Source organism: Mugil cephalus, chromosome 10, assembly GCF_022458985.1.
Source record: "Mugil cephalus isolate CIBA_MC_2020 chromosome 10, CIBA_Mcephalus_1.1, whole genome shotgun sequence".
NCBI lineage: Eukaryota > Metazoa > Chordata > Actinopteri > Mugiliformes > Mugilidae > Mugil > Mugil cephalus.
In genome coordinates this window covers 8509984-8525382 of record NC_061779.1, presented here as the reverse complement: position 1 = coordinate 8525382, position 15399 = coordinate 8509984, and the positions used below count along the sequence as shown (strand labels likewise).

Sequence of the window (15399 nt, the reverse complement as noted above, 5' to 3'; positions counted from 1 at the left end):
TCCTTCCACAGTTAATGCTTCTCGACCGATTACTGACCTCAGATCTCAGTCTCAAGGTGTGAACGGAGGCGAAACAGAAGATCAAAACCATTTCTAACATTACAGGTACAGACCCCAGTCGTGCAAGGTTCTTATGGGTGACACTCACAGATTGTTCCTATTTAAACCTCAACTCTCCATCTGTCATTCACAACTTAAGAAGACACTTGGATGAAATGTCTTTAAGAAACTCTACGAGTCCAGTGTTTCTCTTGTCCCATAGAGAAACATAATGTCCCACAGAAGAATAATGACTCATTATACACTTGCAACTTATTTTTCCATTACTAATAACTGACCAGCAGAAATGTTTTTAGCTCAGTGTGTGTCAGTGTGACACATTCAGACATCCACTTTCACATTTACACCTAATTCTGAGCTGCAACAGGAGGAAACCCCTGCAGGTGCACAGAGGACGTTCAAACTGTTTAGTCCTGAGTCACAACAGCACATAAAGAAGCAGAATTATCTCTACAGGCTTTTTAGTTTCTTCCTCAAAAGAAGCGCTTTTTAATCCTATTTAATTGGTGCTTCAGTTTATAAAATCAGCCCAGTTACTGTCAAATCACCTTTAAATTGTCTACTTTGCACCTATTTACCAATACTTTTACACCCTGACTACTTCTAAGGGACTGAGACTGAGACAACAGGAGCAGCGTTGGCTTCTAATCATGAGCTCGGCTGCAGACGTTAGATCCTGAGAGCCTTTCGCCTGCAGGCTGCGCTGTTGTCTCAGCTCCAGAGTAGATCAAGTTTTTCAAGTAAAAGATTGTGGTAAAATTAGGTGACAAGACACAGGTGAAACTAATGAAGGCTCATCATTCGGCCTCCTCCTGCCTCCTCCTAAGAACAGAATGGGACTTTATCGTATGGTAGATGTAGCGAGACAAAATAAGTTTTACTTTCAAAACAGAACAGGAAACACCATGACACATATCTTTGGACTGGTCAAATGTGTATATTATATGTATATACATGTACATTTATATTTTCTGCAAAGCCGGTTAGTTTGAAATCTGTTTTGGAAACAACCTGTGGACTGAATCCAGAGGAGGAGTTCAGAAAACACTAATTAAGTCCAATACCGTTCAGTCAGTTGCCTTCTCTGAATATCAGCCAAATAATAAAGATGATTTTACTATAAGTAGCCAGCCTTACAAAAAACTGCATTCTTTGAACAAACACATGTTTATGTAGCGGAGCTGAAATAATGTGACCCACCAAGATACTGAGTGTTTCCTCTCAGTGTCACCGACGGGCGACTTCAGCAGATGGTCTCAAGGTGGCGTGAGTTCTGCAGAGAGAAGCAGAAGAACTGACTCACGTTCTCTTATGGACGTTGCTCATCGTGTGTTTAACTACATCACAGAGGACACGTGTGTGTGTGTTTCTCACAGGAGTGTCGTTCCATTGCCGGGGCAGGTCCTCTGGCTCAGGTGGGTAGGACATCCAGGACGGGCTCCGGTAGGAGGACGGCGGTGACATGACGAAGTAGTCCGAGTAGCCCGGGCGGTTGGCCGATATGGCGTAGACCGCTGTTATTGGGTTTCCTGCCGAGGGGTGAGGATTTGATTATTAAACCCAAAGAGCACGATTGTGTCCTCGCTCCGGCGTCCCAGCGCGACATTTTTACCTGAGTAGGTGGTGATGGACTGGTCCACGGTGACGGCAGGGAAGGGGGTCCTGGAGAGCGGCAGGTAGGGGGCGCCGTTGTGCTGCTGGGCCTGCAGGTCTGAGGCGTCGGACACGCGAGGCTTCAGGCTAACATCAGGGGTGGAACTGAATCAGGGGAAGGACGCTGGGTAAAATAATGTGCTGCAAAAAACTGTACCTATAATGAACCTGTGTATAGAAGCTAGATGGATAGATGTATTAGTTTATTTTTTTATATAAATACACAAAGTATATATCAGGATTTTCAAAAATGTGTATAGAAAATATGCAAACAGTATATAAACATATAACAATATATATACAGTATGTTTAATTAACAATTAATCACAAAAGCGTATATAAAATACACAATGTACTATATTATTGTATATAGACATATGTGATGATAATGTATAAATATTGTGCACGAAACTAAAGCTCTGGGTGTGTGAGTTTTTTTTTATTTCAGGGGAATGGGAAATCAAGATTAAGAAATATCCTGTACAGTCCTGACCTCCTCTTTTTTGTGCGTGCATGAGAGTTGCTGTGTTTCGATCTGTGCGACAGGTTACGCTGCAGCAATGGGCCGAAGCAGAGACGGAGTCACTGCCACATCTCAGGACCATAATGCAGTGTGCACGCTAAAGCCTCGCGGCGCATATTAAAGAGGAACCACCATGCCGCACTCTTCCTTTCTGAGGCCACGGAGGAGCTGACGTGTGACAAAGCTGACTGATTATAACTATTAAAACATCACGGTTTACGGTTAAAATAAGCAGCAATACCGGCCACGTAACATATGGCATCGGGTCTGAATTAAATTAGCAGCAATTAGAGAATCATACTTAACAAAGCTGCTGCAATCAAACACTGAAAATCTTAAATTATATCTAAAAGAAACTCAGAATATCAAATATTTCTAAATAAATCACATGTTCTTTGTTCTTTTCCTGCAGCAGCTCACAGCTGGAAGCAGCGTTAGTTCTCGTGCTTGTCCACTAGATGGCAAACACGTCCCTCCACGCAAACGGCTCAACAGTCGGTCTCTTGTCTCTGTCTCTCTGCAGTGCTAAAGTGCCCAGCAACAACACCGTGCGCACAGCAGCGGCATTCAAATGAAGAGGAGGCTCGCTTCAAACGATGTAGGCTACCACACACGGGCCCGAGAGACCGAGAGAGACGTGAGCGTCTCAGGAGTCACTTCAAATGGTTTACATTAATCCTGCTGCTGTTTTCTTTCTGTATTCTACTGTCTGATTCAGAGATGAGCCACAGAGGTGCGTATTGGTTGGCTACAGCATCATGAAGCATTAAAGGTCAAACAGTGCGCGAAGATTTCTTTCAAGATCGATCTCTGAATATATTTATGTTACGTGTGCATCATTTATCTGAAAATAACTGTGTTGCTTGTTTTGTTTGTCCTCATTGATGCTTTTTTCTGTTTTGTTATATATATGTATATATATATCTGTGTGTGTGGTACCGTCGTAGTGAGGTCCCGGGAGGTGGTCCTGGTCTGGAGGGGATCAGCGGAGGGGGAGATCCGATGCCCATGTCAGGAAGCTGGGTGAACCGGAAACCCTGCAGAAGACCATGAGAAATATTTTAAGAATCAGTCTCCGGAGCATCTGGTCTCAGTTTGAACACAGATTATAAAACACAAGGAGACAAAATTCAGATCCAGACAAGACAAAGGAGGTTCAACGAGAAGAAAACTCCAGGAAACTCGGTCTCTTAAAGCCAAAGTTTCTCCCTTGCTGATGAGCTGTTGGCAGTAACAGCAGCTTTGCACAGTGTCCATACACCATCTCTCCCTCTCTGTCTCTGAGTGTAAACATTCGACGCACAGTTTAGTCGTATTCTGAACTTGCAACGAATGCAACTTACACAACCGTCCCTGCAGAGCGACTGCAGAGCTGATACTAACACGAAAACCACACACAACCACACGCAACAGGCTCCCGAGGCTTCATTTATTCATGAGTGAACTTTAAGATAAGTCTGCGTTAGACGATTAATAATTGAACATTTTGATCTCAGTACTTTTGATTAATAGTTTTTTTTTTAAACATAACTTCAAGTTGCTTTTTCTGAGTTAAGCAACTTTTGGTGTGTAGTCTTTTTAATTAGATATATTTACAGACATATACTTCAAGAGTTTTTACAGCAAACTTTCCCTTTTAAATCCCTTTTAAATTGAAGAAAAGAAAAATGCTATGTGTAATTCACGGCACATTCGATCGTTACTTAAACCCGTAATTCGCTGAATGATGTGTTTTATGTTATTTTCTGTGCCGATGTGCAGACTTAATTATCATTTTGGTTTTCCCGTCTGTAACTTTAACATTTCGGTTGAGTGTCACAGCTCAGCAGACAGGTCTTTCCACCAAAAAAAAAAGCTCTAAAGTATTCATCAACGGCCATTTTTTAATTTTTCCCAAAACACTGATGAGCTAAAACTAATATCTGATGATAAAAACTGTTATTTTGCCTTGAAACAAGACGGGACTAGAATGTTATTTGATTTGATGTGATGTGATGAGACGTAATCTGAATATCGGACGTTCAAACTACATGATCTCTTCTTTCAAAATGTGCGTCCCCGAAATTGGATTAGATAAGGGCCATTTGCTTAAGGCTGCTTCAAGCCCTGCGGCTACACACTTGGTGGATGAATACGGCATTTGAAGGAGCGTCACTCTCATATTTATGCAGCCTCCATCACAGTCAGCAAGCCAGCTATGAAGTTAAATGAGTCTCATCTAAGTACCTTACAAGTTGCCTTTTTTTTTTTTTTGGCACTACATGAAGTTATTTCCTTCTGACTTTTTACTGACACATATTTAATCAGTGCATCGTTCATAAATGCCGTCCCTGCAATGAGTCCTTCTTGTGCCTACGTCCTAATACAAGGTAAACCACTCAAGTTGCAAGCCTGCAAAGTGTTTTTTAAGATTTCAAATGTTATTTTTGTCTCAAAATGTGTTCACCCTTATTGGTTTTACCCATAAACAGTTTAAGGATGTATGGCGGAACCGCTGCTCTTAAGTGAAGCCGGAGCAAGTAGAGCTCCCCCTGGTGACTGGCTGCAGTATAGGTCATAAGCTCCACCCCCTCCATCTTAGTGGATAGAACTTGGGTCACACTGAAACACTAAAATACATGTTAAATATTGTTTTTTCAATGTCGGTTTCTGTCATTTTAAGTGGCTGATACAAAGTTGATGGAAGTGTAATTTTTTTGGATAAGTTTCGTTTTAGCTATTTGACGCTATAGAAACAGGATGTGACATAACGGCGAAGTTCAGACTCTGGCTCCAAACTCACAAGAGCCCCAGGAAAATAGTGGCAGTTTGGCCAATGAAAGAAAGTGGGAACACATTGTCCATATTTATACACAGTCTATAGTTTGATCTCATTATGTTTGAACTTGAATTACCTTAAAAAATAGTCAGTAGAGCTGTCATCTATTATGTACTAGCTGACAAATCACCTCCAGCTGCCGACATTAATGTTGTTAGCTACAGTTTGACTAAATCTGATAATTACAAGTTGATAAAAAAGCCTTTCTGTCATTTCGTTGACTAATACTACAAAAATAAAAATGACTAATAACGTCGGTCTAAAGCAAAAATAGCTGTCAAAATGAAAAGGCCTAATACCAGAAGCTGCAGAGAAAACAGACACTTTTAGTAATTACGTGAGCTGACCCTTTAAATAACCGAGATGGAGGAGGAAATTTCATCTCCCACAAACACAAAATACTTCATTAATTATAACCATATAAATGTCTGTTCTTCTCTATAATGTTAAATCATCTAACACCACAAAACCACAATAACATCTGTCTGTTGCAAGACAACGGATGTTACTCAACTAATTACAGAGGTTGTGTTTTATATATATATATATATATATATCTATAGCGCTGGGAAACGTCCATGAGCACAGTCAAAATAAAACATGATTACTGTAAATAGTATGAGTTTGAATTCAAGCAGACATTAAACTTGACATAAAAGAATAACGCTTCAGACTTTCCAGAGTAAACAGATCAGAACTCATTCCAACAGTAACATCAATTTGTCCTGACAGCTGTGATGGAGCTCAGGACTCGACCTGAGGGACCGATAAACTGTGACAGCGCGTGTGACAGCTGGGCCGTCTGAGCTGGTAAAAAGATTGTGATTTGCCGTTGGATCCTGACCGATCCCGTCTCCATGTCAACAGCATCAATAATTAACAGAGGTGCTGCAGTTTGTTGCACCTGCGTACAGAGAGGCCCTTGTAAGGATCCAGACCGTGCAGGTATTTAATAAACTCAGAGGAGAGACTCGTACATGCAGCTGGAATCTTAGCCTTCGATTTTAAACTTAGATACAGTATCTACATATCTCATATATCTCTGATATTAGACTTTCATCTTGTACAGTTTCATACATATACTCATATAATACATTTATATATAGCCATAACATTTCTGATTTATAGTTAGAGCTGGACTGGACCATCTCTTAGTTATGTGTTCGATGGGTTTTTATGGATTGTTAGGGCCCTACTTTTTTTTTTGCCTTTTCATCAGCATGATATGTGCTGATATTTGGAGCCGATACTGCTTTTTCTCCCTCCATTTACATGGTAAAAGTGACACAATGATAACAAATGTTACAAGTCTCAATCTAACCAAAAACATTAACGTTTATTGAACTCAAAGAAGACTTAAGACTCTTGTGCATGGACAATAAACAGGTAAAAAGAGGTAGAGAGCAGCACAAACAGGGTCCCATGGTCCTTCTCAGCCAAGTATGTTTAACTTACAGGCAGTATTAGTCTTACACCTTTGCTTTAACATCAACACATATTCCTACCAAAAGCTTAACAACAGCACAACTCCAATCTAAACTGTGGACAGTGGTTGATTGACAACGTACACAATATGCCAAAAACACTGGCAAACTCCTACTGAGCAACAACAGTAAAAATCAGGGCTGTCGCTAATGACTGTAAGGTACTGCAGCTGAGTGATAAAGCAAATAGATATTTGTTTGTTTTGTTTTTTCAACTCTTATTTTTAGGGGTGCTTTACAAGTATTAGTATTCCAGCTGCACGCACTCTGTTAGTGGGGGAGGGGCAATGTATGGGCTGCACAGTGCGCAGAGAAGAACAGGGCTGCCTGTGGATGCGCCTGTCTGAAAATGTTGCCAGGGGAAAAAATATATATATGTATCGGCGAATGCACACGCGTATTAGCCGATACTGATACCAGTAACAAAAAACACACAAATATCATCAGTTGATCTCTAGCACAGAGCACCAATCCTCTTATCTAATTTACCGTACTCATGGATTGTGTGCTACTACTGTTTAGCATGTTATTATCTCCCTTTCCCACCTCCTCCCAGACTGAGTTTCGTTAAGTGTTTTGAGATAATTTGTATTGTAATTGAAGCAACATAAATGAAATGTCAAATCAAATCAAAACTGCTTAATGTGGTTCTTTTCTTACCGGTTTGGGCAGGCTACACTGGTGCATGTCCTCATAGCCTGCGCTCCTCTGTCGGCCTCCACAGGGGTGGTTCATGGTCCCCGGGGCGCTGGTCACCCCGTCGCTGTAGTGGCTGGTGTGGGACGGGTTGTAGGCGCTGTGAGGGTGGTGGTGGTGATGGTGGCGGCTGTTAGCGAGAGAAGAAAAGTTCAGTCGACAGCCTCGCACCAACTCTCTCTTTCCCCATTCCTCCTCCAGAGCACTGTGTATAATTGTGCAGTCAGATAAAATCTACTTTTTTTTTTTTTTTTTTTGCTTTTTTCGAGAAACAGCTTGGCAGTGGGATGCGAGCAGAGTTCAGATGACCTCCCTGCTTTTCCCTTCTTACACAATAACAGTAAATTATGCAGATGTTCAGAGAAATAAATTATTCCGTGAAAAATAGAAATTTACTTGGTTGGAGGCGAAGGGGGGTCATGGTCCGGAGGCGCCAGGCTGAAGGCGTTGCCAAGCAACATGTGCATCTGCGTGCGGACCTCGTCAATGGAAGGCTGGGAGCTGAGTGTGGAGGAGTCGGAGCCGCGGTGAGCTTTCACCCCCAGGCTGCCGTTCCCGATTCCTTTAGATCCACCTCCGTAGCCCAGAGAGCTCATCAGACGGTCCACGTTGGTCTCCTCAAACGGTTCTGGTTCACCCTGGGGAGGGATGGAGGTAGGGAGAGCAACACAATCAGACAACAGTGATGACACACCAATTGGATTTATCAAAAAGAATGGATTCATAACTACATCATTCACAAGAAAACTAAGTTTTTTTCCAACAGTACCAAGATATTGATATTTTCCGACCAACTTTTCTTTTTTTTTTTTGTCTCCTTTTCACAATTTTCTCCAAGGTTTCCATCAGGCAGGTTATAATAATCCACCAAATACACTAGATATTTCATGAAAGCCTTAAATAGTTTTCATGCATCCAGTGAAGCCAGTGCATATTTTTCACAAATCGAGAGCGGAAGCTGTAATATCTAAGACGGGTGTACGTGTAAACATCTTTGTCTTTCTTGTTTTGCGACACTGATATGATACCTGACGTATAAAAGTATACAGGCAACAGCAGATTCAGGTGTTGATGTACTTAGGAGTTGGGGATCTGAACCAAACAACCATCATTCGCTCTGTGTTTTTTACCAAGTAGAACGATCTGTTCTTTGAGCTCTATGGAGCTGCCATATGTTCTCCTCTCACATAACTACACCATTCACAAGTCTTTTTCAAAAAGCATCAGTTACATTAGCCAAGATATATTCTTATTTTTTTCTCCTTATCAGGCCTCTCTCCAGTACTACCATAAAATAACACACTGCTAAATAAATTAAGCATATTATCCATCATCTATATATCCCCTGTTCTCATGCGTCAAGTAAAGTCAGTGCATGTTCCTCACTGCAGAAAGTTGGACTTGTAGAGGCGAGGAAAACACAGGTCTAATCCATCATATCAAAGTCTGTCTACAGGATTGATTTTTGGAGCACCCTGGCAAGCGTTGCACATGTAAACATCTCTCTCTTTCAGTTGATTTGGAACATGGATGTGATACCTGGAGCATCGGGGACGCTGAAGCGCATCAAAGGCATTTCTCAGAATGCTCGACTGATGCTAATGTGCATTCAAACGGTGCCAAGGCTCTGGTGCTGTGCATCTGTTTTTAGTCGAGTGCCACAGCCCAGAAGGCAGAAAAAAAAAGCTCTAAAACAGCAATTTCACAACAATCAGTGGAACACGCTGGACTCCGTTTCCTGCCAGAGTTTGAGTAGTTGGATGGAGCGAAAGAGGTTGTTGAGAAAATAAGTCAGTTTTAGTAATTACCTGAGCCGACCCTTTACATAACCCAGACGGAGAGGAGGCGCTAATGCATATTTGAGGAGTGGAAATATCACTTCAACAAAGTCACACAATAAATTATGAATTACCAACCAACCGAGTGTCGTTTCCATGTACCATGATTATTCATGTAACTAGAGTATATACAACAGTCAGCCACAACATTATGACCACTGACAGGAAAAGTAAATAAGGCGAAGACAGACACAAAAAAATGTTTTAGGAACAACTCAAAAAACATGAAGAATAACACAAGGTGTTGACCTGGAATCCAAATTCACTAGATCCCAAACTGATCAAGTATCTGTGGGATGATCCACAGAGGACACTCCCCTCACCCCACAGGACCTAACTAACTAACAACATTGTGTTGCCAGACACCACAGGAGCCCCTCAGAAGGTCCATGTCTAATCTCTGATGAGTCACAACTGTTTTGGAGGCACAAAGGAGAACTGTGCAGTATTAATAATGTTATGCTGCTAAAGCGCTCATCGACAGCTAGTCACCCCAGCTGAGTATTTCAAACAAAGTCTAATGTTGGAACTGGAGCTAATAAATGTTGAACAACTTTTACTTTTCCTGAAGAGACGTCTGAGTAGATGGTGCGTGGGAGGCAGAAGGAGGGAGAAGTTTCTGAGCTCGTCTGGTCCCTGAGAGACGTGAACGAGAAAATGTATTTCAGGACCAATCACAGCTATTGTGGTCCGGATCGCTGAAGCCTATAGTTACATTTCTGGGTAGGTGCATGTAAGGCTGAGGACGTAGGACGCAGATCTGATGCAGAGGCACGAACTGGCAGCTCATTTATTCATTGTAAAGGAGTGTTAGGCCTCTGCATGCAGTTAGACAGACATGGAGTCAGTCGGGGTAATGACACATGTGAAGTAGCACAGAAAAAAAATATGAAGAGGCTAATAACTGCGTAGCATCCATGTGTCTGTGAGTGAGTAGTTGTCGCACAAAAATTAAAATAGAAGGTATTTTTAGTCACTCTTCTCAAAACTGTAAAAGCTGAAGCTGTTTTTAATTGACTTGTCAAACAATTCAGCCCCTCCAACATCCACACAAAAGCCAGGTGCAAACGTTTTCCCAGCAGAACGTTGAATTGTCACAACATGGTTTTAATGTTATTTACTCAATCCTGTCGGTGGTCATAATGTTATGGCGGATCGGTGTATATAAATAACAACTGCAGCATAATATGCATCATTCGTGCAAATGTATCCGATTAACATCTGATAGATTCCTGAAACAAAACCTCCACTGAGTCAGTTTTTTTTAATTAAAATTTTAATTAATTTGTTCTACAGAACTATAACAAGATAACAAAATAAGATCTTATTAAGATTCCATTAAAAGTTGATAAGCCAAAAAAATCGGTAAGCAGACGTTGTTTTTAAATAAAAACACACACCCGACCCGACAGCAGACACCTGAAGCAGTAAAAAAAAAATAAAAAAAATAACACTTCAAGCTCCATACCTCATAAATACAGGGTGTAATGTAATAAGATGCTTATGGCTGCAGATAGAAAGCGTGAAAACAAAGGTGATAAGATGCATGGATGACGGCTCTGTGCGGCTCCTCATGCCGTTTTAAACCCCTTCGGTGCATCCGAGGCTATTAACCGCTATCGAGTCCCCCATCTGAATCCGTGAATAGGCTGTAATCATATTCAGAGTCATTGACATTCAGCTAGGTAGCACGGTCGCTGCTGTTACTATGGAGCATCAGAGGAGCGGCACAGAGGGATTTCACTCGCACTCCATCTATCCATCCCCATTTTCATCTCCGTCTTTCTGCTGTTAAAACGAAGCAATCGCTCTTTCTTTAATCTTCCCGTCGTTTCCTTCCTCTCCATCTTAATATCTCTGCCTTCGTCTTCTGTTTGGTGCAGGTTTATAAAGTTCGTCTGGAGGTTATTTTGTTAATCCCCCCCCCCCCCGGGTTGGAGCTAAAAAGCACTGGCGTGGGGGCGAAGGGGTGATTAAAGCTAGAAACGCTCTCTGAAGATTATTTTATTAGTTTGACAAAGTGGCAGCGCGTCGCTTCGCCGCGACTGTCGTCGTCACTCTGGTTATGACTCACCTGGTCAGAGGTGGAACCAGAGCTGCTGTATTAGGGCTCGACTTCAAAGCTTCGTGCTGGGCGTTTCATGAAGTAGCTGCTAAAGTCAATCCTTCACAGACCTTTGGTGAATCTGAGATCTTGGTTAAAATGTGAAGGTGATGGAGGTTATTAAAACTTTTTGTAAAAGCCGATTTTTATTTCTACGTCTGGCATGTTGTGCCTAAAGGCTCATTTAAGGTACTTGTGGGACTGAACACCGTAACGTACGTACGTATGTAGTCTACTCCAGTGAGATCCATTTGTGACGCAAACCAAGTCTCCATGGTTATGGCCACTGAGCGGCAAAAAGTGACAGTTGAACATGGAGATTTTTTGCATTAGGTAATTTTAAAAAATCGTGAAGAGCTGTTGTGAGATTGACTGAATCACCAGATTTGAAAAACAGTCAGAGATATTTTTTTTTAGAAGTGTCTCATGCTCGTAAAGAAAAGAGAAGTAAATGGATCGCTGTCTTACGAAGAAACAACAGGAATCCAGACACAGAAACCTGGTGTTGTGGGTCACATTTAGTGTCAGGTGATATTAATTTATGCTGTATTCTTTGATGAAGTGATACTTTAAGTTACTTCTGAAGTTACGTTCTGGAGGGCTGTCAGATAAATTTGTCGATGTTGTTGTTTTGGCGCAGTTACGGCCGACAGTAGCTATTTCAGTTCCAACAATAAATAACAATAAAACAATAAATTGAGTATTTGCGATCACTCCTCGTCATCCTTTTAACGACAGTCGGACACTATGGTATTGTTTCTTCTCAGTAAAGCTCTTAGCGTTAGCATCTTTTATTTAGCTACATTTGTCATAACTGAAACTGAGTCTAATCTACTTTTCTATACATTTCACTGTGACGTCAATGCATACCCTCTATATCCTCTATAAAAACACTTTAAAACTGTCTTCTTTGCCAGTCAGGTTATTTTTTGTTCCTACTTCCTGCTTCATTTCCAACAACGGCGACTGAAACTTTCGCCAACATTTCTCCAAAGACGAGTCAATCAAATGTTACTCTCTCTGAACCTCCTCAGTCGACCTTTCCTCGATGTGTTGCATCCTTATTGGTCCAAAACAATCAAACCACCTTTCTTCTGTTTTTTCAAAACCTCTCCTATGAAATCAGGTGCTCAGGTACTTACATCATAGCCGTTATTGCGGATGCCCCTCCTGGATCTCTCCCTGAGCACCAGCAGGTCCATCTCCGTCTCCACCGGGCTCGGGCTGCTCAGAGACTGCCGGCTCCAGTAGGTGGGCTCTCGTGGGTGGGAGTACCTGGAGAACAGATGTTCAGCTGTGAGTAAGTTTCATTAGCGGCTACTGGTGACTCACAGAGGAAACAATCCAGTAGTTTAGTCCATGATTTCAAGTTGGAGGAACAGATCAATTCAGGACAATTCAGGATATTGTGTTTCTGTTATTCGGTTCAATTCAATTCAATTCTCACTGGGTTCTGTTCAAGGATTCTTCCTGTTTTTCCTCGCCACAGCCGCATTCAGGCTCACTCTGGAGGTCTCATACCTAAACTGAATTGAATTGAATTGAGGAGGCTCACAGGTGCCGCTAGGTCCAAACATCCAAGCCTCAGCTTTACTTTTATTGAAATTCAAGAAATTTGAGGCCATCCATTTTTTTTACTTTTTGTCCGGGCTGAGCCTTTCATCCAAAGTCTTTTATGTCTTTGAGATTTAAGAATTTGAAAGGGTCATCCATGTTTTTATGCAGACCACTGTCTTCTGGTTGTCCCAAGAACAAGGCCGAAGCTCAGGAGAGATCGTTCTTTCTCAGCTGCAGCAGCCAAACTCTGGAACAGTTCAACTTAATTCACCTGGAGAGCTGCTCTTTTAATTGCTACTTTTAATTTTCCTTTTTTCACCTTGTTTTTTTCATGTTGACTGTGTGTTTATGTTTATGAGAATCACTCATTACATCAGTTTAATGTCCTTTAGTCTGGACTGACTCACTATGGAAGAAATTCTTGATAATCTATTTGCTGGTCATATTTTATGTAAATCAACTAAAATTTGTTTTTAAGACTTTTAGCAAAAGATTAAAAACAAATATTATGTTTTATTAGTTTTCATATTACATGTTACACGTACAGTTTTAGGTCGTTAATGTAATGTAGATGCAGGTTCAAGTGCTAATTTTTTGGCTATAGGGACACGATGCGACATAATGGCGACTACCAGGTGTCATGCTAACATCTCCATAAAACAGTCCTGTGGATCCGTCAGAGAAACAAAAAATAAGTACACTCCATCGTTTCCTTGTAACTGGTGGAGGTAGAGCAGAGTGCAATACCAATTAAACAAAAACGCGAGTGAGTCTGGAGAAAGTGTGGAACTGTACCGCTCAGATTCTGGCTTCAAACTTGCAGGTTGCCGCCGCCCGTATCCCCAAGACAATAAGCGCCAGTTTGGCCAAAGCAAGGAAGTGAGGACACATTGTTCATATTTATATAGTCCATGATTAAAATAAATGGTGTAGAGTGAATAAAATGGGCCGTGACTAAAAGCAAATACGATGGATGGATGATGTTCTGTGACTTGGAACAATGTGCTGACTGATTCTTACATTAAAGTCCCGTTGCGGTCATTATTCACTTTGAATCTCAGACATCATTCTTCAAACGAGCTACAAATTAAAGTTTGTTGATCAGACTCATGAGCTGTCAACAGACTGAATGTGACAAAGACGAGCAAATCAGGCACTTATCTGTATGAGCTGCTGAATATTAGCGCGCTGACCAAAGCTCACCCCTCACTAGTCGCTCGCTCCTTATGTGTTGCCTAGCAACTATGCTGCACGGCTACAGACGCACAGAGAGTTTTACCATTCCTGAATACATCCACATGACTGTTCAGGTGATGCTAAAACAGATCACTGATAATTGTGTTTCTGTTATTTAGCCTAGCACACAGATTAAAATGTCAAAAAATAATAAAATAGGAACAAAAAAAATTGTAAGATGTGATGGTATAATTCAAGAGTGATACAAACCACAGCCTCCAATATGAAAACACACTTATTTTAAATTAATTATGAAATTAATTATGAATACCAGAACATTTAACCTTCTTTGTTTCCTCCTCATTAGTTTTACCAGTGTCTCGTCAACCCCTCAGCCCATGAGTGTGTTTATATAAAGTATTCACGTTTCTTCAGAAGCCTAATGGACTCGCCATTGTCGGTACAGGATGTGCGGCGTTTCCAGTTGAAGTCACGACGTAAGGATGTTGACGTCTTATAATTGTTATCGAGGCAGAGCAACTTATCGGTTTTTCTTTGGATAAATTGATAAAAGCTGTATTTTTATTGAATGTTTTTCAGGATAAAACTGCTTAGATCCTTTTGCGCCTAATATACAAATGAATGGATTGAACTCGATTTTTGACATTCTATTACTTTATTTTTTATGAATACTGTGCTGTTATCATATCCTTCGTGTTTTGTGCAAAATTAAAAAATATAAATAAAACTTTATTGAGCTATCTCTTCCAAACATATTTTGAAAAATAAATTCAACTCGTGTGGTCTAACCACGAACGAGACAAAGCAGATCTGGTTCCTACACCATAAAAAGAATTCTACGAGCCGAACACAGTGTCATTTAATTAAAAAAAATTACCTCAGGTTCAACTCGTGCCATTGTTGGTTTCCACAACAATTCAAAGAAACTGAAAAGTTTATCGGAAACATGTTGCTTAATTCTTGTCCAGGTTAATTATTCTGGATTTCCCCTGTTTTTAGATTTGTGTTTGCAGATACCTTCTTAACTTGCATAACTTTTTGTCTCTTCTTTTGTTTCATTATAGTTGTTTTTTCTTCCTGTTCCCCTTTGTGTCCTGCCTTTGCATCACAGTTACATTAGAATGCATTCACTCTTTTTTGTGCGTGTACTTGTTCAATGGGCAAGTGCGTCCGGAAACACCACTCACTCATACCTCTTGTGACATCCTGCAAACGAGGCCCTCTTCTCTTCGGCCGTCATCGGCTCTTTGACCCCGTTGTCGTGCCGACTGTGCCTTACGTCGCGGTGACTATAACCGTGGCTGCCGGTCTCGGACAGGGAGAACTCCCCGTAGCCCTTCCTCCGGGCCTTCTGCCGCAGCTTGTTTCTATAGTGCTCGATGTCCGACTTCTGCTTCAGCCCGCTGTGGTTCGCCTGTGGAAAACAAATTCAAGCAGTAATTTTCTTCCTAAAGCGGAAGAAACCAACC

The 15399-nt window shown here is 41.2% G+C and overlaps 1 protein-coding gene across 6 annotated transcripts in view; it reads right to left on the bottom strand.

Annotated features, from left to right (window-relative positions):
- kiaa1549la (KIAA1549-like a) overlaps window positions 1-15399 on the bottom strand; it is a 114105-nt gene that overhangs the window by 4123 nt on the left and 94583 nt on the right. For 4 of the 6 annotated variants that reach the window (XM_047596495.1, XM_047596496.1, XM_047596499.1 and 1 more), the window contains 8 exons: window positions 15124-15344; window positions 12319-12451; window positions 7631-7872; window positions 7199-7364; window positions 3176-3273; window positions 1673-1818; window positions 1435-1589; window positions 1261-1333 (listed from right to left, as the gene is read on the bottom strand). In XM_047596495.1, coding sequence (XP_047452451.1) covers window positions 1304-1333; window positions 1435-1589; window positions 1673-1818; window positions 3176-3273; window positions 7199-7364; window positions 7631-7872; window positions 12319-12451; window positions 15124-15344 — 1191 coding nt within the window. In that variant the 3' untranslated portion in view covers window positions 1261-1303. The remainder of the gene's footprint in view (window positions 1-1260; window positions 1334-1434; window positions 1590-1672; window positions 1819-3175; window positions 3274-7198; window positions 7365-7630; window positions 7873-12318; window positions 12452-15123; window positions 15345-15399) is intronic. The other 2 variants (XM_047596498.1, XM_047596497.1) reach the window with 2 other exon arrangements.